We start from the raw sequence: 26,899 nt of genomic DNA on the forward strand, positions 1-26,899 counted from the left end.
AGTGTGCGCTTCACTATTGATTGCTTTTCGGTTAAAAAATGTAAATATTTAGCGCATAAAATTAAACACTAGAGTTACATTATGTATTCAGAGCAATTTTAACAGATCTCGTGAAAAGAGCTGGGAAAGTAAAGAGTGAAGGCAAAATTCAGGCCAAGACGATGTGAAAAAGGAGACGTAGGGAAAAAACCAGAATGGCAAAAAAGGGCAAGGTCTCATCTGTCATTTGATTACCTACCTGTTTTATATCAGTGCCTGTCTGCAGACATCTGGAGGGGATGTGGCCTTGGGAGTGATAGCTCTCTGACACACCATCGCGGCATACGATAGCATGATTGAAGTGATTTAATACAGAACATACTGCAGATGGGTTAGCACACACCCAAGCAATTATGTTCAATGAAAAATCACAGTATTTCAAATTAACTGGCTAAAAAAAGGGCTTTTCTCAAATTCAAGTGAATTATATCTATTTAATAATTCCAATATGGAGATTTAAGAAAAGTGTGGACAGACACACAAGCCAGACGGTGGCTGAGTAAGAAGACATCAGGAAGAGTCAACAGCTTGTTACCAGATGAGCAGGACAATTTCGATAGAAATCCTCACATTGCTGGTACATTCTCTTCAAGTTGCACCATCATCACACCCACCGCAAAACAGCGGATACAGACTCTGAGTAAACTTCGACATTCCTCCGTCTACCAGCGAAGACACCACAGGGACAAACCTTCCTCTGAAATTAACTAATTAACACCGTCTTCCGTGGCTTTATCGGACCCCCAGGTCCTGATCTACTGCATTAGTAAGAGTTTTGTGGGGATTTTTCCAGACATCTATTATGAATTTCACCAAAAAAAAAAAACACTATTGCAGAGCGCCATCCGTGGCACCAGATATGCTCAATTTCCATGAAAAGCATGCTGGCACCAAACAATGCAATGGATTCCAAAGAGGCCCTCAGACAGGCAACTATCTGTCTCACTCAAACGCAGGAGGAAGTGGAGGAAATGGAGATGAGTGGCGAGCACGAGGGCAAGGGGAGGAGGCAGAGTGGAGGTTGTTATTTGGGAACCCGCTGTGTAAACTCCTAAAACGTCGTACTGAAACACACACAGATTTGAAAAGGAAGGGAAAAAACAATGACATTCCTCGGACACCGCTTCCCTACGGTAGTCTTAGGCAAATAAAAACTGTTGCACTGAATATCTGCGGCCAAACATGGGCACATATCAACTCTCGAGTACCTGTGCAATAAAACAAATGAGGAATCTGTGCTGCCATTACCTCACCAGAGAAAGGCGACACACAAGTATCACCTCTCTGCCTTTTTACAGTCATAATAAATGTATCAAATCCACCACGGCATGCTGAATCACCCGGCAGAGTCCGGTTTGCTCTAGTTTGGAATGACTTGGCCCGCCTGCCTGTTTATAATAGTACTAAAATGCATGAGCTGGATCTGACAAAGGAGTCCTCACTCCCACCCCCCCTTCTCTGTTCCCCTTCGTCCTCCATCCTTCCATTCCTGTCCTCTCGGGAGCCTGGCCACGCTCCCGCTCTCCTCCGCTCCTCAGCAGCCGTGTTTGGAAAAATAAACGGAGCGACTGGAAATGGTCAGGGGCAGAAAGTGACAAGTGCTGGTGCTAGAGGGAGAAGTGTAGATGTGTCTACTGCTGGTGCCTGACTCGTTGCACTGGTTGTGGACAGAGGGATGCAGAGCACACACACATACACACACTCTGTCCTCCACTGAGACAGAGGGGGATAGGAGTCTCTGTGTGCGGCTCTGACCCAAGAAACAACAGGAATGTGGAGGGACAGTGTCGGAGCTCTGGGAGGTCTGCATGCCCCGTCCAGCCACACGAAGCTTCGCAATGTGCGGAGGGCCCCCATACATCTTTTCATATGGATTCACACACAAATATCCACATACCGCGCATATAAACTGCATGCTTAGTATGTCAAATCACACACACACACACACGCGGTCACACTTTGTACCGTGACACATGACCTCTCTCCACGCAACAAGGTCACTGTCATGTCAGTCGTGGGGAGCCGTGGTCTCACACTGATGCAGTACTTACCCGCTGGAAGTGCCAAGTGACACCGTGCTGAGCGAAGAGTTCAGCTTCTTCATGTCCCAAAGCCGTACCTCCCGGCCACGCATCTACACACAACAACATGAGAGGGCAAATATTGTGACTCACATGTATTTTTGATGAGGATTCAGATGAGGATAAACTATCTAAGGCATATTGGTTTGTGCCCATTTTCCCCTGCAGTTCTGTTATTTTAGTTTTCTCAATCTTTTGAAGCTGTCTGGATGTTTTGCAATATGTCAATTGTCACTTTTTCTTACATTTTTTCAGTGTTACTCTCTGATGACACAATTGTATGATCTTGCAAAACCCATTGAACAAAGTATATATATATATATATATAATATTCTCACCGAATCAAAGCCAGTAGTGATTAAAAAGTCATCTTTGGCCCACAGGATCCTTGAATCTTTGTTGTTCTGAAGGCTCTTGGCACTCTGTAGGACAAACAAAGCAAACTGTGAATCAGACAACCCACAAAATACAAATAAAACAACTTATACTTGACTATTAGATACTGACTTCTCTACGTCAGTGTCTCTATTATGAATCCCAACTTCAAACATAACCTTGAGGTATAGTTCAAGATAACGAGAGGGCGATGAGTGAATGATGTTCAGGGAAGAGAAATAGACAGAGAAAGGAAGGAAGGAAGACAGACAGGACTGTCATAGGTGCCTCTGACAGATCCCTGTGGTTGGACAGAACAGGACTTGCCCCATGAAAGGAGCGCTTGTTGTTGTTGATGCAGCAGACAAGGTGACCTCTGCCCCCGGGTGCAGCTTAGGTTACCAAACTGTGACACCACGCCTGTGTGTGTGTTAACTTTGTTACGCTGTTTCCATGGGGAATATGTGTCAAAACAGCACCGCCGCACTGCGTTTGATGGGTGGTCTTCAAATGCACTTGACGCATGTTTTCATAGAGATATCAGCTGAAAGTGTTGAAATGAGAGTATGTGCTTGTTTGTAAAGACAACATGTGAAAAGGTGAAAAGATGAGCAAGAGGCAGCTGGAAAGGGGTCATGTGAGTAAGTCTTGAGACATCAACACTTTACCGCTATCTAAATCAAGCCATTTACGTGCAGTATTTACAAAGGGGAGGACAAAAGAAGACCCAAGATGCACAAGGCTAAAATCGAGCTATTTAGAGCTTATCTGCCAGGTACTAACTACTTCTACTCTCACAGTAACAGTCAGTGAGCCCCTTGGTATCTGTGTACTAATTCTAGAGTTACATTCTGCTTTCCCATAAGGCCCCAGAGGTCAGCGATGAAGTTTCCATGGAACAGGAGCCTTTAGCCCGTCAGCCCACTGTGTCTCCCCAAATTACTGTTGTCATTTTTATGGCCGCACAAATTCCGAGGAGCGTGGCTGGACGTCCGTGCATGGCAAGAGGACAGAGGCTTATTTTCTAACTCGTAACACTCTCGACAGGAGTGTGCTGCCTCATTCTCATGTCGCTGTAAAATAGCATCAGATGACAAATTGCAAAAACAAGTGAGGAGAACCTGAGCTGCCATGTCGCACCCCTGAATGCGAGTAGGTTACAGGGTAACAGGACACTGTACAACCTCTATTAAAAATACGGTAGGAATATGTTTGAGTCCAATAACAGTTGGTCGAATAATGATGAACAAAGGAAGATTGAATCCATGTGACACACACATGGGCCCTATCAATTCAAACCTCACATCCTTTTCCCTCCTTTCTGACGTCACTCTCGCCGCATGCCCGGCCGGTGGTTTGAGAATCGATTGCTTAGAGGAAAAAATGGAAGGTCTGGTTATTCAAATTTCTTTAAACTGTCTAAATCAAAAGGTTACATCGCCGCTTGCTTTTCCCAAATCCTCTCCGGGGTGTTTCTTATTACAGTACATGTGGACAGTAAATGACACACACGTGTTAGCTTCTCCCCGGGTGAAGCCGGAGTTCTAGGGACAGACAGGAAAATGAAGGATACGGGTGGTCACTTTTCTTAGTCTGTGGAACTGTTGTTTGTTTTATTGATTTCAATGAAAAGGAATTTTAGCAGTCCACTCCCTTCCCAGTGGGTGTACTGTAATTGCTTCCTATCTCGGTTGAATAATAAAGATATGTAGAAATGTGACACTAATTTTAGGATGAATCATTTCTTCATCAGTGACCACAAGGGGCAGTGACTAAGCACATGCAGCATCTCCAAAACCATGTAGCTTAGTTTGTGCACTGTTGTAACCAAATAATACCCAGGTGACTTTGGACTTTGGATGACTGTCTTGCAAATCATAGTAGAATAAGACATTGCTACACTTAACGTTTCTGCTAATAGACCTTTTACGCTTTTAGGTTTTTTCCTTTCAGTGTTTTATAGGTTCTTGTGCATGTAAAAGATGCACAGAAGCTCCGCTCTCCCACAGAAGACACTGCTCCTGAAATGCCTCGCCAGTAATCCCACCTGTGATTCTGTGTCTTTGTGACATCACACTACGTTGAAGAGTCACACAGACGTGAAAATGTATGCCTATAGTGGGTAGTTTTCCACGTCCGAATTGACACTGTACCATTACAATGATTAATAAAGCTGTTATTTTAAGGTAAAAAAAAGTTTGACATTTTTGCTGCAAATATGATTAAACAATCAATCCATCATCAGAATAGTTGGCGATTAATTTTCCTTGATCAACTTCGCTCTAAACTTAACTTACACACCCTTCTGGTTCTATCTCCCTACCTAAAGTTAAAGTGGTTTTAATCTTCTTTACAGCCTTTCAGAAGGACAGTAAAGAAGACTATTCTTTAAGCACTGCAGGGCAAATTACCACATACCTCCTTCCCGGTTTCAAAGAAATGAATATAAATCTCCTATATATTTTAAGTTGAAAGGGTTCAAAAACTATTTCCCAAATAGTTTGACTTTTCCGCTGAATTTTTAAAGCCAAGACTCCTGTGCTGGAACCGTCCCTGTCAGTGAAGCAGAACAAACCATAAATCATAAGCAGTCAGCTGAAATGTTATGGAGGTCAAGCTGGTGTATGACCAAATTTATTGTTTTCAGCCATGAGGTGACTTGACAGTGTTACATATGTTGCGAACACACACCGACATAAAATCAGGGTTATAAAAAAAGAAATTCTCACATGTGCACTTCTGCACCTCTCTCAGGGATGATGTGTCTTTGTCCATACCAGTGTTTTATCTGACAGCGTCTGTATGAGATACAGATGTTTTCTGGCTTCTGGTGTGCTCCCAAATAGCTTTATCCACTGAGAGGGATTAGAAAACACTCTACTGACCTGGCTCTCAAACACGCTTCAGCAGTTACACCACCAAAGCACTGAAGCAGTTGATAATAAGTCCTGCTTTGAATAAACACTTAAGCCGTGACTCAAGATCATTTTTCAGCCCGCAGTCAGCCAGTACGACTCGTGCAGGTAACTGAACTCATATTTGCCTTGATAAGTCCATACAAGTGAGTCAGTTGAAAAATAACCCAGATGTACGAGAGAGGTCCAGAGTAAACCAAGACCTCCATAAAAGCAATAGATTAGAAAAGAGCGAGGGAAGGAGAGAGGCGGTACAGCAGAGCGGTGTAAACAGACAGAGTTTATTCATTGCCATCGGGCTGTTCATCACCGGCACCACTGGCTGATTTCCTTCCAGGGGCAAAACAATGCAGAGGTGGCACTCTGACCAAACTAGGAACAAGTTGAATTCTGACTATTCTAATCTGGTCTGTTTAACATGTGGTGTATGATTCATATATCTGGCTAACAGCAGGCGATTCATATTACATGCAAGAGTAAACAGGACTAATTCTGCATCAGCACTTTTCATTGCCATATTCAGTCATGCTGATCTGTTGCTGAGCACCAGATGAGCGTCTCAGAGTGACCTCTTTGTTTCCCAAATGCAGTGTTACTCTCTAATGACCCGAAGAAGCAGGCTCACAGGTGAAGAAGACTAAGGCTGCGTTCAGACCTATTTGAGACATTCACTACAATTATAGTCTAGTATCAGCACACCAGCCAACTTCCTGTTCATGTTTTGCAGAACATTATGATGTCATGATGTGAAGTTCACCTTTGACCTTTTGGTTATAAAATGTTATGACGTCATCATTTTATCCTGTTAGACATTTGTGTAAAATATTGTCATAATCATGATATGAATTGTTGAGTAATGGCCGGAAATGTGTTTTGTGAGGTCACAGTGACCTTTGACCTTTGAGCACCAAAATCATATTAGTTCAGCCATGAGTCTAAGTGGATGTTTGTGCCAAATTTAAAGAAATTCCCTCAAGGCGAATCTTGGATATCGAGTTCACAAGAATGTGACAACATGAGGTCATGTTGATGTTGACGTACAGATGTACAGACGTAAAGACGTAAAGACGTAAAGACGAACAACGCGAAAAAGTTCAGCTGAGGCTGATGGGAATGTCATTAGTTCTGCAGGTATTTGCTCATAAACCAGTAGTATACCTATTATTAGAATTAATTCTCAAGGCAACATTAATGTGTGTACCGCAATTTATGACAATACATCCAATAAAAGTTGAGATGTTCAAACTAAAACCACACATTTTAACCTCAGGCGGTGCTGAATAGAGACAGATTTTTATGGTTGATGCTGACACCAATACCATACTAGAGAGAGAGAAGAAGGAATCACTGTGTTGATACCTGCTCTGAATTTCATGGCAAACCATCCAACTGCAGTTGCCGCTACAGGTGGAGGTAAAGTCACGGGAGTCAGTGGGATTCTGAGGACCATAAAGTATGTACAAAATTTCATAGCAATCAATCCAGTGGTTGTTGTATTTCTGTCAAAAGAGTTTGACCGACGGACTATCATTGGCGATTATGGCTCTAGAGAAGCTTTAAAACATTTAGATCTGACTATGGAGCAGAGAGGACAAACAGACAGATTTCGCCTTCAGTGGCTCATCACCTTTCTATGAACCGGCTCTGGAGCAGACTGGCTTGGTTTTGCCATTACAGCACCCCTCAGGCTTTCACTACGCTGTATGAGCCAACCACTTCCAAGGCTGAAGGCAGATGAAATGGCTTGACGTCTCCAACGACGGACAGCTATGATGTCATCCTTCACCCGGATATGAAGGCACGCGCAGCTTTGAGCACTTCGATGAAGATGTCATCAGGGCTTGGCAGCTGGAGCGACACAAGTGCAATTGAGGATTAGGGGGTTGGTGCCAGGCCTCAGCTCACCTTTTCCCAATAAACAGAGTTCAGCTTCAGGAAGCGTAAAGCAGCCATCAGAGAGCTACATTACTACTAACACCCCGGGGCAGCCAGAGGACACAACATCTGGACCTTGTGTGTGTGTGCTTATATAGAAATGTTGCCAAACAGTATCTATCCACTGCAGTCTTAAATTTAACTCGAATCCCATTCACCTACAGCCCCCGTCCTCAGACATGCCACAAATCGATCATGACACACTTGAAAACAGAGACAAAATGAGAGGGAGGTTGTGAGAAATCGGAAAAAAAGACGAATGTTTTCCTTACAGCCGAACAAAGGATCTGAGTTGATGGAATTCGCACACGACAGAGAAAAGAGAAATGGTTCATGACTTGACAAAATATGAGCGCAGGAGGTGTGAAGAATTGGCTACACCTGTTTGAGTCACTGGCTCACACACAGGATAAAGGAAGTGGAGGAAATGACATCACTCCTGGGAAAAGACTATTACTAACACAGGTGTCTACATCAAGATGTGGGAAAATATTTTTCAGACTGCTAATGAACGAGATCTAATAGCTAGAAACGGGCTCAAGAAGAAGAAAAACAAAAAAGGATGAAAGCATCGCTGGCCGTGATAATGAAAATCAAACTCAAACTCAAACAAAATGATACCGGGCAGAGTTTACACTACGGTGAACCACTTTTCAGACAGAGATTCAGACACAGTTAAAGTGCCAGTCAGCAGTCTGGCCAATTATGGTTTTATAGGTCTATTTAATATCCTCTCCCAATATAAACAACCAGGGATCACTCTATCTCCTTCTGTCCTTCTCCCCTCAGATATTTAACTTCTGAACTTAAACAGACGGTGTGCACATCTGTGTCACTCACAGAGAATGTTGATTCACCCACCGGGACGAATATCAGGTGTCTGTATGCACATATGGGAACTATCACAAACTCTGCATCTCCCTCCGCTTCTCCCACTGACTCTCTTTCTGTCTGTCGTTGCTCCTCTTTGTTTATCAGCTACACAGGCGTGTAAGTGTTCAAGAATAAGTGCTGGTGGTGCAGAAATTAGTTAAGTGTCATGAAAGATGGAGAGCTTCTGAAGTTCATCCAGTTTTTTTTGTATAGTAATAAAATGGAAGATCTTTCCCTGAGTTTGGAGTAGATCATTGTTAATCATGAACTCCTGTTCATTTGAAATCTTATATCAAGTCTCACAGTACTTTATGCAAAATATCAGCCACTCTCTTGCCAAAAGAAGGATGAGTAGATTGATACCAAACTCATGTCCGTTTGTTAAATATGAAGCTACACGCCAGCAGCCTGTCAGCTTAGCTCAGCATAAAAACTAGAAATGATTGGAAAGGGCTGGACTGGCTCTGTCCAAAGGCAACAAAATCTCTGACCAGCACCTCTAAACCTCACTAATTATGATACATGACATGATATACAGTTAATCTGCATAACAAATGAAGTGCAGTGCCAAGTTGTGGCTCTATCCCCATGTAACCTATCTTTACGCTAAGCTTATTAGCTGGTAGCTATAGGTTAATATCTGTCATACAGATATATGATAATTTCCTAATCTAAGGCCAAGGAAAAGAACACCTGGATTACAGTTTTGAATCCCTGAGTTTTTCAAAACGCCATCTTGGAGATAGAAGTGACCGTATCTGGACAAGACGGTGGAGGTAGGGAGGATATCCTTAGTGCAACCTGTCAATCACTGACCTCAAGTAGGCCCTGCTTTATCTATTCTAATTTACACTAAATGGAACCATAACTTACAAAATGAACATCATGCTTCATTGCGGAAGGCTTGAAAACAGAGATTGAGACCATAAAGTCATTCAGCAACTGTAAACTGAAGTAATAAATCAAATGAGAAATGGGGTAATTTCTTCATAAGCTTATATACAATCTTGGTTTTCAGACTTATTTTTGAAATCAGTTACCTGTCGGAAACAATGCAATTTTTATTGGTAAACAAGCATGTTTCTCCTCCTAACAAAGGGGTCTTTTCACTAGCTCGTCAACAGTTCTAGTTGCTGTGTAGAGTTTAATAAAAAGCACTACTTCATGTATAGACCCAGCTGCAGCTGATCATCTCTACAACCTGCTCCTCATTTTCCCCTCTCTCTCTTTCCACTCTTCTCATAGAATCATCATTCTTTTCCTTCCATTTCCCTTCCTCTAATCAATAACCGTTGCCTCGTAGCTTTCATCACCCCTAAAACAGTCTCCCTCTCAGTCCTTTCATCCACGGCTAATTAGTCTTTTCAGCAATAACTGGGTTTTCTCCATCCTGTTCTGTCTTCACGGCCCATTAAAGTTAGGTTTCTGAGTCAGGATTCACTATCTTGAATGCAACTCTGACTTTACAGAAGCAGACAGGCTTCTAGAAGTAGGACAGAAGGGGGGAAAAGAAGAAGCATACTGGGGGAGGTTGAAGATAGAAATCAAACCAGCCATTTTATTCTTTCATTTCCTCTGCTGCCTACCGCCACTTTTTCTCCGTTAATTGAAACCATCTCACATTTCGCCCATTTCTCCAAAAAGTCCAGAAGCCACAAGCCAAGTTCTCTTATTTGTTTCCATACTTCTCCTTCCTCTGCTCTCTCCCTTTTTCCTGAAGATGAAAATTAATGTGCAAGGTCAGAAGCTGGGCAGCGAACGTAATCTAAGGAAATGAAAACACAGGAGTTAATCCTAAAGTGCAGCTGTAACAGCACAAATCTGAGAGGTGACCCCCTCTGACACGTGGCAATCATACATCTTGAACTCACGACGAACGAGGACTTGCTGTACACGCAATGTCCCAACAAATCTTTAGCAGGATAATCAAAATGGAAAACAACCAAAAAACCAAATTTTTTATCTTAAAATTTCAGCAAAGTCTGATTTCTTCTGATTCACCTCCCAGACTGTTAACTGCCATCATCCTTTTTACACATTTGTCTTGCCTGCAGTCATTCTTTCCCCAGTCTCATTTCCTTTGTGTCAGCAAGTAAAAAGCACCGTGCAGTAAAAACTAGCTGAGATGTGAGCCAACAGGACAATGAGCACAGCTACTGGGCCAGGTCTGCTCTATAGACTCCAGGCGGAGGGACAAGTGATACGAGCTGGACTGCTCCCCAGTTAAATATAGTATCCAGCTGCAATGGGATATCCAGAAGTCTTTTCCCTATAGCCAGTTGTTTTGATTTGGTTCTTTCCTATGCCTACACTTTTTCTTAGCCTTAATGGGAACAAGCTAGAGGGATAAAGATAGGACACAGAGATGAATGGTGAAAGAAAGGGGAACACTGCACCCCTGGTTTTACGCACAAGGCACATCAATCTTACTGGGATCAGGGAGGGATTTCCTCGATTACTTCCTACACACTCCCCAAATACTACATGTCCTATGTATCATATATCCTATATTTCCTTTATACAGTAATAAGGTGGCAGGTGCATTGCTTACAGTTAATATATACACCATACCCATAAATAAAGTCCTTATTTCCACATGCTGCCACATACTCTGGCAAAAACAGCTGCTGTATATTTGCCCATTCCACACGATAAGACGTTTCTTAGTTTAGTCATCATACAAACATATTTTACTCATGTAAAGTTGGATTGTTTTAACATTTTCATCAAATTTAAACAATACAGAGATCAATACTAGTAACTGGGATCTTTTTGGTCACAAGACAAAGACGTAAATCTTCACATTTGAGAAGCTAGAACCAGAATTAGGGGGATATTTTTCAACAATTAATCGATTATCAAAATATTACCGATGAACTTCTCATTTCAGATGTACACCTAAAACTGTCTGACATTATCTGCATCAACAGTAACACCTTTCTGGCTGATGGGACAGAGTGCTGGCTCAGCGTCTGTGCACCGCGGAGGCTTTTGAGAGACTGATCGCCACCGACTGCCCGCCACAAAGACGTCACCCTGTGTTTTAAGAGGGCAGGAAAAAATACTGGCCCGAGGAAACATTCTTCCTCATGGAAAAATAAATCAAGGGGGGGATTGAAGAGGTAGATGGAAAAAGGGGGTTTAATAAAAGATCAGTTTTCCATTTTGGATGGTGGATTACAGAAGAGAAAAGAGAAAAGTTGAAGTCTTTGCGAGACAAAGAGAGCGATGCAGTGAATGAGAGATGAGAGTATAGGTTAAGATGTTGATGAGTGGATAAAAATACAGGCAGGAAAAATGAGCGTTGTATGTACAAGTGCTCTGGTAGCCGCAGCGCAGGAGGCCCCGCTTTCTCACCAGTGTAAGCTTTCAGGAGCTGGCAAAACGCAACGTTACCTCCACTGCTGCAGGAGTCATTTGTTTGCTGCGGTCTCTTTTCTATTAGTAACATTTAAAGTAATACAGATCAACTAAATGGAAAGGGCTACACTTATGAAAAACAGTGATTTCATGTTTTTACTTGTGTCAGAGGACAACGATCCACGTAGGTGACTGGTCAAAAGTACAGCCGAAAAACTAATACCAAACACTGCAGGTACTGTGTGTCCTGCGCTGCTATTCGGTGGTGAGGAAGTAATCTTATCCAGCGTGTGCGTTTGTTGAGGAATCTGAGGGGGGCAGGTGCAAAATCCATTACCAAGCCTGAGCCAGTGCAGGTTGTTTTCAATCCACTCACAATCATTCGCTCAACAGATGTAGCCAAGGATCACATGTTTTTTATTTTGCTTGCTTTGGATGACCAGGCCTACTGTAAGAGATTGATGGGAGATTTATTTTCAGACGCTCAAAGAATCCAGAAAAAAGGGCCAGCTAAAGCAGTGGTGTAAAAATATGAAATATAGGAAGTAAATAATCCCTAAATCCCATGGTGTTGTCTAATATTATTTGCAGGGTGATGAATCATACATCAGGATGTCATAATATCTTTTCCAAGCTTGAGTTGAAGTCCTCCTTAATGTTTTTTAAAACTAGGTTTAGGGTGCAGACTTGTGTTGTGATTTTTGGTCCAGGCTCTGCGAACAAATCAGTTTAACTGCCTGGCTAAGTGAAATGAAACACTGAAGTGGTAGAAGGGTTGTGTTTATTGAGCCACTGTGCTAATTGGGCTGTGTGGCCACAGTCGGAGATCCAGCCAGCCCACTGGTGCCAGCTTGGGCTGTGGTCACCCCTCTCTGGGGCCAGGGGGGACAACAGATTGGACCCAATCAAAGCACACTGAGGGGGGACTGGCACCAGCTGCACTGTGCCTACTGGCAGGGGCCTCCCTTTCGGAAAACTACCCAAGGTCACAGAGGCTGGTCTTGGATCGGAGCGCCACGCAGAGCTAACCAGTTCCTGGAACTAACATGATTAATGGGACCACTGAATTGCTCGTATCTGCTTTTGAGTCCAAGAGAAGCTCTGGAGAGCCATAGGAGATTTCAAGTGCATGTTTGGTGATCTCTGGGGTTTTTGATGGTTAACGTGGTTGAGGTTCGAGCAATGAATATTCTAGAGATGCACTTAGTGGCTTGGTCCTTTAAATCCGAACAGAGATCCATGTGGCAGGACAGGGCACTAATGACAGAGGAAGGAATGATGCTGCTGACGACAGCAAGACACTCGGGGCTGATGAGAATCTGCACGCCAGACCTGCACCGTAAAGACAAAGAGATGATTCTTTGGGGTAGTTTTCTTATGAAGAGAGGATGTGTTCAACACAGCACACAGCTAATCATGCCTACACTGTGGGGGAATCCGTGAGCCCCTCAATCCCTAAAGCCTGACCAGGCCCTCCAGTGCCTGCTGTCATCTATGGCTCTTTCAAAGCTGCCATGGATACAGTTTGCTTGCCTTACCCCCTCCCTGAAACCACATCATAGACGCTTCACATCTTCAAAGCACCCCCACTCACTAGTAGAGAAGCATGCAATGTGCACAGTGGGGTTTGCTCAGGAGGCACATGTGTGCAAGGCATGTCAGGATCATGTCATTTGTGTATAATCACAGAACGGTTAAGTGTGTTCTCAATCTATTATTTGTTTGCTGTAATCAAAGTGTTATATCGGAACGTTCCTGTATTAACACCAAGTAATGAGAAATCATTACGCAATTACAGTAGCAGGTGTTAGCCTAAAGGGACACAAATGTGCATAGAGATCAAATGTGTGGAACATGCTTGCCAATGCTCACACATTGGGTATCATTTCAATGCCAGCCACCCGAGTGTTGAACCCCTAGCAGCGAGCACAGAGCAGCCGACTGACAATTTGATTAAGTACCTCATCTTCACTCTGCTAACAAACAGCTCAATCTCCTGCAGCTGCTCACACTGCTCCTGGTCCTCCCAGCTCTAACTTTACCCCAACACTCAACAGCTTCACTCATCGCAAACTTCTATTTAGCTCTTGCATGAAACCACAAATTGTAGCAGAACCTGTTGTCTTAAGGAGCTCAATTAGTAAATGATGGCCGAAGTTGGCTTTTGTTGGAAAAGGATGTGGCATTTACAAGACATGTGTGAACCAGATTTCACAGAAACAGAGGGGAGGATATAGGCGGCCTGCTTCCCCTGAGCTCATTATGAACGCTGCTCATTTTCTTTGGCCTCTGAGAAGAAAAACACTCAGAGCCAATACAGGTATGTGCACCTGTGTCCTCTTCTTATAACCTGTGTTAAAGGGCAGCTGCACTAGAGTATAGTGCGTTCTTCTAAAACAAGTTCTAAATTGGAACTTTGAATCTTTTGTATTCTGCTGCTGTCACCACAGTGTGTTTTATGTGGTTTCAAATAAGGATCTACTGAATAGCAGATGTAGAGGCAAGTGACAATATTAAGCCTCATTTCTACCAAGCAGTCTGATTTAGCTCAGTTCAGTTTGTTCAATGTTGGAACTGTCATTTTTGCGTCTCTATGGTCGAAATATGTAAGTGGTACCAAAAAAGCTGCTGCATGCTGTCCTGTTTTTTTCGTAACCCTTCTGTTGAGGTACCTCACACACCGATCTGATACTAAAAGGTAAAACCACTGCAGACCACTGATTGGTCAGACGGAACAACCAGAGTCGGCTCGGCCTCTGCACTCTGATGTGGGATTTCCAAAGCTCTTGTCTTTTCAGCAATTTTCTGTCTTTGTATATGTTGTTAATCAGACAGTAATGTTCAGCGCCGGTCACAGTGTATCAGTTACATAATGCAGCAGCTTATGACCAAGAAAAGTCTCCCTGTTGTTTCCCAACATCCGGAAAAGTGAAAGGGGGTTACCCCAAAGCTGGCCACCAACAACCCCACCTACACTGAAGGATACTGTCCACTGTAGAAACACAAAGCAGATAAGGCATTAAGGTACAGTTACCTAAAGTTCAAAGGATACTAAACCGAGAGTACCCTGGTGAAAACGCAGCTTTTCCTCTTTTACTTTGGTCTGTCCTATGCCTGAACGATGTGAGAACATTGCTTTCACAGAAAAGGATGTGAAACTAACTATGAGCAAACTTTCTTAAATTCAACGAGCATCATAACATCAAGCCAAAAAAATGGGTGGAAATTAGCATGTCCACCTCAGTATCATGTTTCTATCAATGCCGATTGGAGCTGGAGCAGATACAAACCAACGACAACAGAGTAATATGACCTGGGAATAAATGCTGATTGTACCCTTTCCGACATACGGCAAACGCCAGATGTTAGTGGGTCTTTTATCCGCCGTGAAAGGGATAATGGTGACATCAGCGGTTAGGGACATTCTGCTTTGCTGTTAAACACCCATCACATTTACTTCAAGGTTCATAAAATACAACGTTCAAGTCACAAATACGTAGGTATGCAGCACTGAACGCACTGAACTGTTGAGTTCATTTAACAGATTTTTGCTGTTTAATTAAGATTAAGCAATATGGAAAAACAGCCGAGTTGGTCAAAAAAAAAGATTTACTCCATATTAAACTTGTATGTGTTCATTGTGATTATTTTATCGGCAGTGTTTAAACTAATATTTTCTCATTCACAGATGATTTATGGCTACGATTGGTTTGATTTCAGTAAAATACCACTTTGCTGTTATTCTACTTGATCTGTCATGTAATTTTGCTGATTATCTATAATAATATAATTGCCATTTTAAGTGTTTTACAATGTAATGAGTTTAACATTAGATTCAACAATCTTACGGCAGAGAGTCGGGTTCAGGGTTTTGAAAAGTTCCATCGCTATTCCTGATCATTACACAAGCCTGCTGAAATAATGGAAACTTACCCGGTGATGTTCAGCCAATAACTGATTTACTGTAATCAATGTCAGACAGACTTTTTCAATCTCGGTATGCCCACAATACGTGTTACAACTTGGCGTTTCTGTCCTTGAAAACAAAAACAAAAGACTGTTTTCTATCAGGCAACGAGTTGAATGCCGAGACTTTGACTTTTCTCAGTTAGCTGTGTACTCGAGTAAAGTACAGGGTGACTTCACCCGCACGTCTGTCTTAAAACTCTCACCTCTCGTATGCACCACCACTGTCTGACCTCTTAGCTAACCACCAGTATGATTAAGCTAACATATGGAGAAAACACAGCTTTTAAAATGCACTGGCTGACCAGGATACAGTAATTGAAATAGCACCAGCCTTTGGTCAAACTAAGGTCAGCTAGCTTCAGTGCGGATGGAGCCCACACTGCGTTTGATTGCCCCTGAGGCTCTCTGAGGCTGATGTCGGCTGCGTCTCACTCTCGTTCTGTCCTTTAGGGGCCCACTGCATGTGGATGTGTATGTGTATGTGTATGCAGATTTCCTCCGACAGCCGAACTTGCCGACCTCTGCGGCAGCTTCCACTTAGTCTGCTTCAATGCAAAGATTTGTGTCTCTCTATAATTGTCTTATACACACATACTGATAAAGAATGCAGGAACTTAAATCCACGAGTGTAGAGACTTGATGTTCTAAGCAATTAGGTGGGGAAAGACAAGTGCATATATCAGTCCAGGCATCAGCTATCAGCCAAACTGAGTTGGAAAACACCTGAATATCGTATTCTTCAAATAGTGTGCATCCCTAATATTTACAACACTGTAGGTCACTATATGCACACAGCTTGTATTTAACTCACCACGATGACCAACAGACGATCCCACCCAACCCGTTCAGTGAGGACCAACATCAGTTCACACACAAGCAGCACATGGCTACCATCAGTTAGCTTGCATGCTCCCAAAACCACACACACTTAACAAATAAACCACAGTAATTGATCACTTGCAAAACAACACAAAGTAAGGAAGATCAACATCGAGGCAATTCACACCTCATTCTGCATTTCTGGCTGTTGAAAGGCAGAAAAAAGGCTGAATGCGTTCTGCTCTTGCAAGGCCTCCAGGAGCGGCAGACTGTGGCCAAGTTTAAAGCAAAGACAGAGAAACATTTTGCAGTTTTAAAGAAGATGGATGATATGAGAAAAAGCAGTGCAGAGGATGATTAAAGCCACATTGTAGTTCCTGAAATGTGAAGTAGAGATAACAAGGGCAAACTGAGGTGGAATCACACGAGAGCTGTGCCGATGTCAAAGATGTGATTCATTTCTTAATCGTGAACCTGATGACATAAACATCCCCAAAACAAGTGATTCCCCTGTTAAAGTGATCTCATTTACGAAGCAGTGATTATTTCGTCACTGAATCTTTAATCTGGGCTCAATCTGTCAGCCTCTTTTGCCTAAAACCTGAGAGAAACGCAGTAAGATTCATTCCTAGTTTGACTGACACTAATTTCCAAGATAATGAATCTTCACTCTCAGGATGCAGCAGGAGAAAGAGCTAATCATTATCCTTCTGGTTTTTTTTGGCTCCAGGTGTCAACCACATGTGTAAGTTGGGCCTTAAATAGTTGGAAACTTAGAGTCCCAGAGCAGCCAGCGCACTAATGAGGCCTTCGCTCACAAACAACACACACACGTGAGCGAAGAGCCCCGTCGCTGCCAGCTGGCACCCAGTCTTACCCCTTTCCTCCAGAGAAATACTTGAGCGCTACCCCCAGCGCACACACCCACTAACACTTACACACAAAGACAAACTTTGTTAAAAAGAAAGCCGAAAGTTCTTCAAACTTCAGATCTCTTCGTTCCAAACTCCCGTCTCTTTTCGACTTTGCACTTCTTGACCCCCGCAGCTCCTCTTCCAGCAACCAGGCTGACCGACATTCATTAGCTCATCCTTCTGTTTACACCCAGACAAACAACTTAATTCAAACAGGACATCAAACCAAACCCGAGGCAAGATTATCCCTTTATAATAAGAACACTGAGGAGTTAGATCATAAAAACTAAGCATTGATATTAATTGCTTCTGAGGCAGCCTTCAACCAGCCAAGTGATGGAATATCCAGATTTTTATGCCACTGATCTGCTGAGCTGTTCAAGACAGCACAAATCCTGCTCCCTCATTAGGAAAGACTCGATTCAGCTGCTCTGCCAGATACCCCTCAAACTATAACTAACACTGGCAGTGGGGCAGCCAGTTAGCTGAGAGATGGAGAGAGAGTAGCAGAAAAGGAGGGAGGGGCACGACATCTGGGCTGAGTTAACCACTGGCTACAACCAGGTCCTGAACCCAGCAGGGCCCGATGGAGAAAGGTGCAGGCACATCGAACCTGACTGGGGGAGAGGGTTAGTATACAGAGAGAGGCAAACAATAAGTGCAGCAACTACTGATTATTGTGATTGTCAATGAATTTCTGAATTAATTAGTTGATCAGTTAATCAGTTGTTTGGTATAAAAAATGTCGGGAAATGATGATGAAGGTTTCTGAAAGCCCATGGTGACGTCCTCAGATTTCTTGTTTTGTCCAAAAGACCCGAACGATACTCAGTTTAATGTTCTAGAGGAGTAGAGAAACCGGAAAATCATAACAGCTGCACAAACAACAGGAGTGAGCTATGAAAGACACCCGCACGCTTGCAGAAATGAACTTCTACAAGGTATAATTTTAAAACATGAAATGTCAACCGAAGCTCTCTCTAATGAGAGGCGACAGGGAGGTACGTCATTATCAGCCATCAGCAGGTCAAAGGTCGCAGGGATTACATCAGTTAGATGGCGTTTGACCCAATAATTGGCAGCTTGACCTTCTCACAATTAAAGACATATTTCTTGCCAGGTGTCCTTCTTTTGCCTTAGATTTCTACAAGCAGCGGAGGACGCGAGTGCATCATTGTGTTGCCAGGAAGAAATTCAAAACAAAAATGCGCCTCTTGGTCAACACTGTTTATATTTATGAAAATGTGCTCATGTTATCTCACACTGCTGTGTTGCACTGTTTGCTTTATGCCATCACACATCCACTCAGGAGGCGAAAACGTTGCCGCTGTGTGTACAGAGGAATATTTCTGCAGTGTCATGTTTACACTTGGAAGGAAAAATTGATGTTAAACACAGAAATGTTTGCGTGTCTAACATGCAGAAACAGTGTATGAGAGACTGGTTATCAAATCACATGTTATCAATTACGGTCATGTTCCAGCTAACAGGGCATACAGGCTATGTGGATTAATACGTTTCAAAACACAGAAGCATTTTTGGCTCAGTTTTAGGTTAAATAATGCAGTTATAATAATGCAGTGTGGCTGGAATTCGGGGCTCAGCGTTGAGTAAGGCTGTGACATATTCTTGGACGGAGCTCCCGTTTCTTTATAGACATTATGTTTCTCATTTCACAATGTTGACTCTGTATCCCTGTGGTGTTAGTATTAGACACTCTCCCAACTCTAAACAAGCTTCATTCTGCGGGAAGTATCAAAATCTCATTCCCTGGCCAGTGCTGACATTCTGTGAGAAGAAATTACTTGTTGGTACAACAGAATACTGAGCATTTTTGGGACTGACAAAGGAATGTCTACATGTGTATCGATTTTTTTAAAATAATATTCTACTGAATACCCTGAAGGCCTGTCCTCTTCAATCTGTGGCTCAAACCTAAGAGACTACTTCAAGTGCTTTTTTATGTCAATTTAAAAGGTGCAATTTGTAAGACTTGGCCACCTGCTGAATGCATGCTCCAAACAAACATATCTCCAGAGTACCCGCTAACTGCTGCTAACTATAGCTTTTGTGAGCTAGTCAACTAAGTGAGCCATGCACGTGGACTCAGCTCAGACTGGGAGCTCGGAGCACCAAGGAAGTGTTGGCTAATACTGGCAGAAGGCAGCGCCAAAATGGGCACCAGAGATGGAGCTGGGTCAGCAGGCAACAGGGGCAGCACCCACCTAACGAACACAGCTGGACTGGGACAGAACACAGCCTCAGAGATCAGCTGAGGCCAGTTTGACAACAGGGAATAAGGGTACCAAGGTCACATATTTAGATTGGGAACGAGCACCATCAACCCGCTGTCGAAATCTCATGCATCCACCTATACTGTCATACTATCACCTCTTGACGTACACAGCAGAGGTCTTTTTAACCTAATACTCATTCTTTGTACTTTTTCCCCCATGCATATTAAATGTTTATATGATCTAGTTGCGTTTTTATGTCTTGATCATTAAAAAAACAGATCATGAATGAATTTTTCCGACTGGTCTCATTCAACGTCTGGTGCGAAGTGCTATTACGAGACAGGATGGGCTGGGGTTAGCTGTTAGGATGGTTACTTATGTAGATATCTCTGCATCACAGGACTAATGACATCTTAGACACAATATTAAAATTGTTATTTCTTCACATTCTGTCAATTATTTCAGTTGATTTTTTGTGTTTTCAACTAAATATCTTACCTATTGCCCCTTTAAACAATTAATCAATGAGTGTATTTATGAATTACATCTAAAATAATCAAGGGATGGGCATTGCAAATTAGCTTAGGCTATAAATGCTGCAATCATACCTGCCACAGTAGGCTGTAAAAAATAGTGAGATTTTTTTTGGCTTGGGTTTCCAGGTAGACACCAGAAATCCACCACTGAAATGACATATTTGTCCCTATACATATAAATATTAAATACATTTTAAATGTCCGTAAATAGCCATAACTATTTACAAGACGCCCAAAGATATTCTGTACAAAAACATAAAAAAAGGAAAAAGCAACAAAGTCTCACAATGTTGATCCAGGAACAAGCAACTCAGATCAGCAAAATCATGAACTTAAATAAACAAATAAACCATAAATTAATGGATCATCAAACTTTTTGGATATGAATTAATCTAAAAATAGTACAACCAAAAAAAATACAACAACAAAAACTAAAGTAAGACATATATAAAACAGCCTAAAATGCAATGTGATTTCTTTTGGATATTGTGATACTGGATCAGCTGATAAAATCAGCCCTCCCAATATATTTGCTCCGACTCTAAACTCTAAAACTGAAATCACAGCTGAACTCTTCGGGACAGTGACACCTGTGCATAGTAGAGGACATCAAGCATTTTCTTTCAGTTTAAGACCCCATTTCTTGGACAAAGACATTATAGAGGCACAAACACCAAAATTAAGTTCTTGCCTTCCACTTCATCACTCTGAATGCTTCTCCCTCTGGGTCTACATCTGTGATACAAACTAAAGTCTTCTGTTCCAGTCAAAGAGCTTCATTGTGCTGCCTGCCAGAGTCCACACACACACACACACGCACACGCACACACACACACACACACACACACACACACACACACACACACACACACACACACACACACACACACAGCTCACCATGCCCGCCGGTAGTTTATTCTGCCTACAATGACAAATCTGAGTATGGACACACACGTACACTAGCCCCCCACTGCCCAAACACACACACACACTTTAATTATAAGAATTTGAAGACACATGGACAACACAGACATATAAATGTAGTTTATTATGTCTGTGATGATGAATCCCAGTATGGAGACACACGCACACCTACCAGGGAGTTCAGTCCATGTAATTTATGTCGGGATATAAAAAAATGGTATGAGTGGCTGCTCTCAGCCACCTTTAGCAGTGAAACCGCTGTGCTTTTCCTTGGCCCTGCCCAGCGTTCCCTCCTCAAGTCCAAACCCATTCCAGCTCGTGGTCCTCTCTAATTTCACCCAAAGCAGCAGAAGCCTGAGCCGAAAAAGAGGAATCTGGCCCCCAAGTCCAGCAAACTATTCCCTTTTCCTGTCTCCCTCCTCTTCCAGCGACCACAGATCGACAGCTCTATGGCCAGCACTGGCCCGAAACTATGAGGGGTATTTTCAGCACTGTAATTTGAAGAACACATGGTATTACACACAGATGCTCACACACACACACGCAGAATTACGCACTCAGCAAAATACACAGACATCGGGGATGGATCAAAAGATACACTAAGACAGGAGAGGAGTGTCTAAGGCCGAGGCACGTGTCCCTAACATCCACGATTACCGCCGGGATCAGGTCGGCGTGTTTTCACTGAGGTCTGAGAAGTCGTGTAGCCCAGCGCATGGAAGCAGGGCGGAGGCCTCACTTCATAGAGACGCGAAAGAAACTCATCTGAAAACAAGAGGCCAGTGTAGGGATGTTATGGCAGGGAGGGCAGAACCCAGAATAGCCAGGAGTAAAAAATAAAACAGCTTTAATGCTTCATATGTTTTTCTTTGCCGCTTGATGATCTTTGCTCTCTGACAGACAATCGATTTGGGTCGATTAAGATTTTAAAAGCTTTGCCACGTTAACAAGTCTCATAATGAACTCATAACAGTGCGTTAACCACAGCTTCGCTCAGCAGGCCTTTTAATAGATGCTTTTTGAAGTATACGTTCAACTACAAATGAAAATTCAGCCATTAGCTTCTCACCCCGATGCCGATGGTTTCTTAGTCCACAAAACATGTCTGGAACTTCGCAGCAAATCAGTTGTGCAGCATTCTCCTAAACAACTGAAGTAGATGTTTTTTAACTTAAAAAAAGACTGAAAGAAAACTCTATATAGGCTCCATATAGCTCGTCGGGTGTGATCATGGCCTCGGGAAGCCCTGAGTTCCCAAAATGAATTGAAAAGACATGATTTACACCCTCGACCCCTGGTCAAACTCATTCCAACGGGGTGTGCGCTAACGTTGTCTAGCCTGGAGCTACAGTGAAGATTTTGGCATTAAAAAAAGGGTATAAATAACGTCTTTTTCGAATCAATTTGGGATTGCAGGTCTTACTGAGACTTGAACTTTGGAGGCCATTCTATGATTTCTATCAGCTGTTTTTTCAAGTCCCCATCTACTCTCAGTTGTTTGGGAGAATTCTGCAGCGCTGTTTTGCTGTGAAGCTCTAGAAAAATGTTTCGTAGACTGCTAAAACTTTCCCAAACTTTCCACCGACATGGGCATGAAAAGATGATGACTGCAGCTAGGAGTCTCTCAATCAAAACAATAATAATAAACAGACAGTGTGATTGTGTTGTATGGCATCATGAGAGTTGTTTTCTTCATTGTTAAACAACCGCCATGGCAATGAAAATCCTGCATTCATCAGAAATGTTCACAGACAAGGTGATTTATTCACATTACATTTGGTTAACCGATTTCCCTCCTCTCTCCATGACTCTCTCACAGAAGTTAAAGCATAAGCGACCGTATGAAACGTACTGTTACACGCTGAATGAAATCACAGATTTGTCTGGCTTTGAACATTGCTGAAAACATTTGGGTTATGCATGTAGAAAACCCATCAAATATATAACAAAGCTCCCGTTGTTTTTTTTTGACACTTCAATGTGAAAAAATGAAGATGAAGATGTGTAAGGAAGATGTATAAAATGTATTAGCAGAAGTGCTTGTTGACTGGGGAAAATAAGGGGAGGGCGAAACAGAAAAACAGACAACAAAACAAAATTCAAATCTGAAATTCGATCCGCTCTTCAGTGGTGGGACGGGGATTGAGAGGATGCCACATGAACAGACACGCACTCTCCCAAAGTGTGCCAGCTACCCAAATACAACCGTCTGTATGCCCGTGCACATACATACACACTTGCACTGATTACAGATGCAGTATATACTGTTCCTCCTGTCCAAGACCTTAATTACCCTGCACAGTCTTATTTCCCATAAATACAGCGAGGGCAGGGCTGTAATTAGGGCCTATATTTACCCCACCTGGCTAGGGGAAAAGCCAGTTCAGTGCTGCCCACAAGGATGAGCCAGCCCCACTCGACTGCTGCCACGGGTGGAACGAGGACAACAGTGGACACACATGCACTGCGTACCAGCTACCCGGGGGGGGGGGGGGGGGGGCTGGAGGATGTACGGTGGTACCTCAGCTGGGGCAGTTAAAAACTTCCAAGTTTATGAGCTGTTCTCCGAGCCAACAAAGCTTAAATGCCAGTGGTAAAAGGGGCAAATTCCATGAAACCTCAATTTACAATGCAATTTTGATCCTTCTCTTCTATAAATGAATGGAAAACTAGGAGACAGTGTACCAATTTTAATTTGTCTGGCTCTGACTAACTAAACTGTCACCTGTTCTAGTTCAAGTAGCGTCTGTGAAGGAGATATGTTCATTTCCAGGTTCATAATTGTATTTTAGGTTACCACTGGAACATGTTTAAATGCTTTGATGCACTAAAAGAAATCAGTTTTCTCAGTATGTCCACTTCTGCGGCACTGTGTTTCCCTCTCTGCTTGAAATGCTCTGCTTTGGCTCCTGTCTCTGGCTCTGATTGGTCAGCTCACGCACGCCTGAGCCAGCACCACTGACAACTACAGAGCAGCTGTGCTGAATCAATTAATTAATTCTCCCCTGCCAAACTAGCCGCTAGTCATAAGTTATGCAAATGTTTGACATGATGACGTAGCGTGATGTCAATCAATCAACCAATTGGTGTTCTGTGTCTTTTGCGATACAATGGGTGAGGTTGAGTCCGCTTCTGTCTTGAATGCATTTGGACGAGGACGTGGGACAGACCCTAATAGACGTACAGGAAAAGCATGGATAAACACAATATTTGATAGAAATAAATGAATAGCAGAAATTAGACAGGTGGTTATCAGTTCTGTCTTCATGTACATACAGGTATTTCATGGACAAGGACATTTAAAAACAGAAACAAAATAGAAAAATAAAGTCAGCTTCAGCTCCGCAGTGTTTCGTGAGATGTCCTTACCCAGACTCTTCAGAAAAGAGTTGTGGCTTCCCCTTGATGAGGACAACTGACTGGCTCTCATGTAAGAAGCCAAACAGACCTCCCAGTGAGGTTGCAATATTTCAAATAGCTTGGACACTTTTCCCTACCCCTCTCTGTTTACTCTGTGGGCAGATTAGCCATTTCCTGCCATCACATCACATCCAAACTTATCAAAATGCAAACTGGAGACGGTGGCTGTGGCTTGCCCTCGCATCACGCACAAACTATTTTGTGGAATCTTGTTGTAACCACTCATATGGTGTGAAACGTTGTGTTTTATGGTGTTGAACAATGCTTTGAGTTGATTGATTTCCTGTAAAAAATTTAAAAAATGTAAAAAAAAATAGAGCTTCACACTCTTCTATGCATCCAAATCCCTGGCCAAATCGTGTTTCAGTGTGTTTAGGATTCATCGCCCACTCCTTCAGGAGATGGGGTGTTAATAGGAGCGGCTCTCTCATTCTCTGGAGAGAGGCTCACATCTGAAAACTGTCAGGGTGAAACTCTGCCCACTCTGCTCTCTCCAAAGCTGCTCAAATCAGGACAGAGAACAAGAAAGCAAGAGAATGTAAAAACAAAAAAAGAAGAGCAGCCCTTTCACGGCTTTGATCTGGGTCCGAACTCTTCCTTGGTTTGAGGTTGGTGAAGCCATGTGCAGAGGAGGACAGTGTGCTGACTCAGGCTGCTTCACTCCCTGTTCCTCCTCTGAATGGCAGTGTGACCAAAGGGATTAATGAGAGAGTGGGAAAGAAAAAGGGCACAAAGAGGGCACAAGTAGACCTGGCTCGATAGTCTCCGAGTCCTGGTCAGCCAGCAGTCTAAAACAATCTTTTTTTTACACCGCAAATCATTTTTAAATTTACAATTTTGTTGCAGACATGCTGGGGGGTCAACCCCTGTTCGTGACAACGTGGGCTGTGCTTGAAAATGACAGAGAAAAGAGAAGGAGAGGGAACGACAGAAAGAAAACAGATCACACAAAAGACCATAAAAAAAATAAACACAGAAAAACTTCATTTAGCCCGTCTTTCACGGTGGTTTCTTACCAAATTAAAAACAATACACATGCATCTGTCAGCAACACAGAAGCAGTGGTCACACATCAATTTCATGTGTTGCAGAAGGCTGAAAAGTGGTGACGACGGACTGCTTACCTCTTGTAATCATGACCTACTTTAATTAAAAGTCAGTAAATTGTTGTTGGGGGAGTGATGATGAAAATGCAGCACATACAAATCATGTTATTTCATCGTGGCTGGTAGCAAATGTCCCATGGTCTGGTACCAGCTCACAGCCTGCAGCGGTGGAAGAAGTACCACTTCAGTACTTTACTTTTACTTAAGTAAAAGCAGCAATACAACAATTTAAAAACACTCCTTTTCAAGTTGATTTCTTACTTTGGCAAATGCATGTATGGATTAATTCAAAGGGATATTCCGGTGTAAATTTAATCCATGGTCTAACACACCGTGAAACTGTGTTAGACTCCCTCTCGAGAGATCAAGTTAGCAGACCGCTAATTTACGGAGTTTTATCAACCTCAGAAACGACCGTACGACAACAATACACTGCAGAAAATGGATCCAAATATAAACCGCCACCAAAAAGCCACAAATAATGCTCAGAACAGCACCAAACTTCAGCAAAAAAAAGGGTCAAAGCACATAGTCCTGGGCATCTAACCTCCGCTAGCTTAGCTAGACTACAATCTGCTCATATATGGCCAATAAAAAGTGATTAATCCATGTATCTTGCTACAAACTGTGACAAAAAGAGCCCCTTTAACTACTTCATATATTGTTGGGTAGCTTAATCTATGATAGCTACCAGATAAATGTAGGTATACTTTAGCCTCTCTATCGAAGTTGAAGCATAAAGTAGAATTAAAATGCTCCGGTAAAGTACAAATATCTTAAGATTGTGGTTAATAAGTACGTAATAAGTACAGTGCATGCAATGCAGCAGTTTGTCTGAAGAACATACCAAAAAGCTGAACTTTTCCATATTTAAATCTGCCTCAAGACGTTTGTCACATGTTTTTCTTCTCATTCTCCTCCATATGGTCTCTTGCTCACCACTGTCAGCTATCTAATGAAGCTAAAAATGCCATAGACTTGGCTGGAATGACCCTGCAAGATCATCCCCGCCACCAGTAACCACCAAGTTCTTACTGGAGACACTGCTTCAGACAGACAGACTCTCCCAAACACTATTCAAGCTAAACTAATGAGACCCTTTAGCTCCACTAAGTGATTTAAATGCATCATCAGTGTAATTTTATTCGAATTACTGCTCGTCATTTGTTAAACAGAGTATGAAGAGTGGCCGAGGAACTGGAATAGCGTTTATTAGGGTGATCTGGAAGGAACCGCTGAAAAGCGTGTCTGGCAAGGCGGAGACAGACTGAGTCAGATTCAAACAGGCTGTTGAAAAGCAGTGTGTTCAAAGGGACTTCAACACTGATACACCTGATGTAAACAACCAGGTTCTAACGCTGGAGAGGAGCCAGGCGACTCAGCTCATGTTACTCAA

The 26,899-nt window shown here is 42.7% G+C and overlaps 1 protein-coding gene across 1 annotated transcript in view; it reads right to left on the reverse strand.

Moving 5' to 3' along the window:
- The window catches only part of coro7 (coronin 7), a 114,370-nt gene that overhangs the window by 75,884 nt on the left and 11,587 nt on the right, over nt 1-26,899 (reverse strand). Inside the window, exons 8-9 of the mRNA XM_030407884.1 lie at nt 2,459-2,542; nt 2,091-2,173 (exon numbers count right to left, since the gene is read on the reverse strand). Of these exons, the coding sequence (XP_030263744.1) occupies nt 2,091-2,173; nt 2,459-2,542 (167 nt within the window). The remainder of the gene's footprint in view (nt 1-2,090; nt 2,174-2,458; nt 2,543-26,899) is intronic.

The sequence above is a fragment of the Sparus aurata genome, chromosome 23 (assembly GCF_900880675.1).
Source record: "Sparus aurata chromosome 23, fSpaAur1.1, whole genome shotgun sequence".
NCBI classification, from domain to species: domain Eukaryota; kingdom Metazoa; phylum Chordata; class Actinopteri; order Spariformes; family Sparidae; genus Sparus; species Sparus aurata.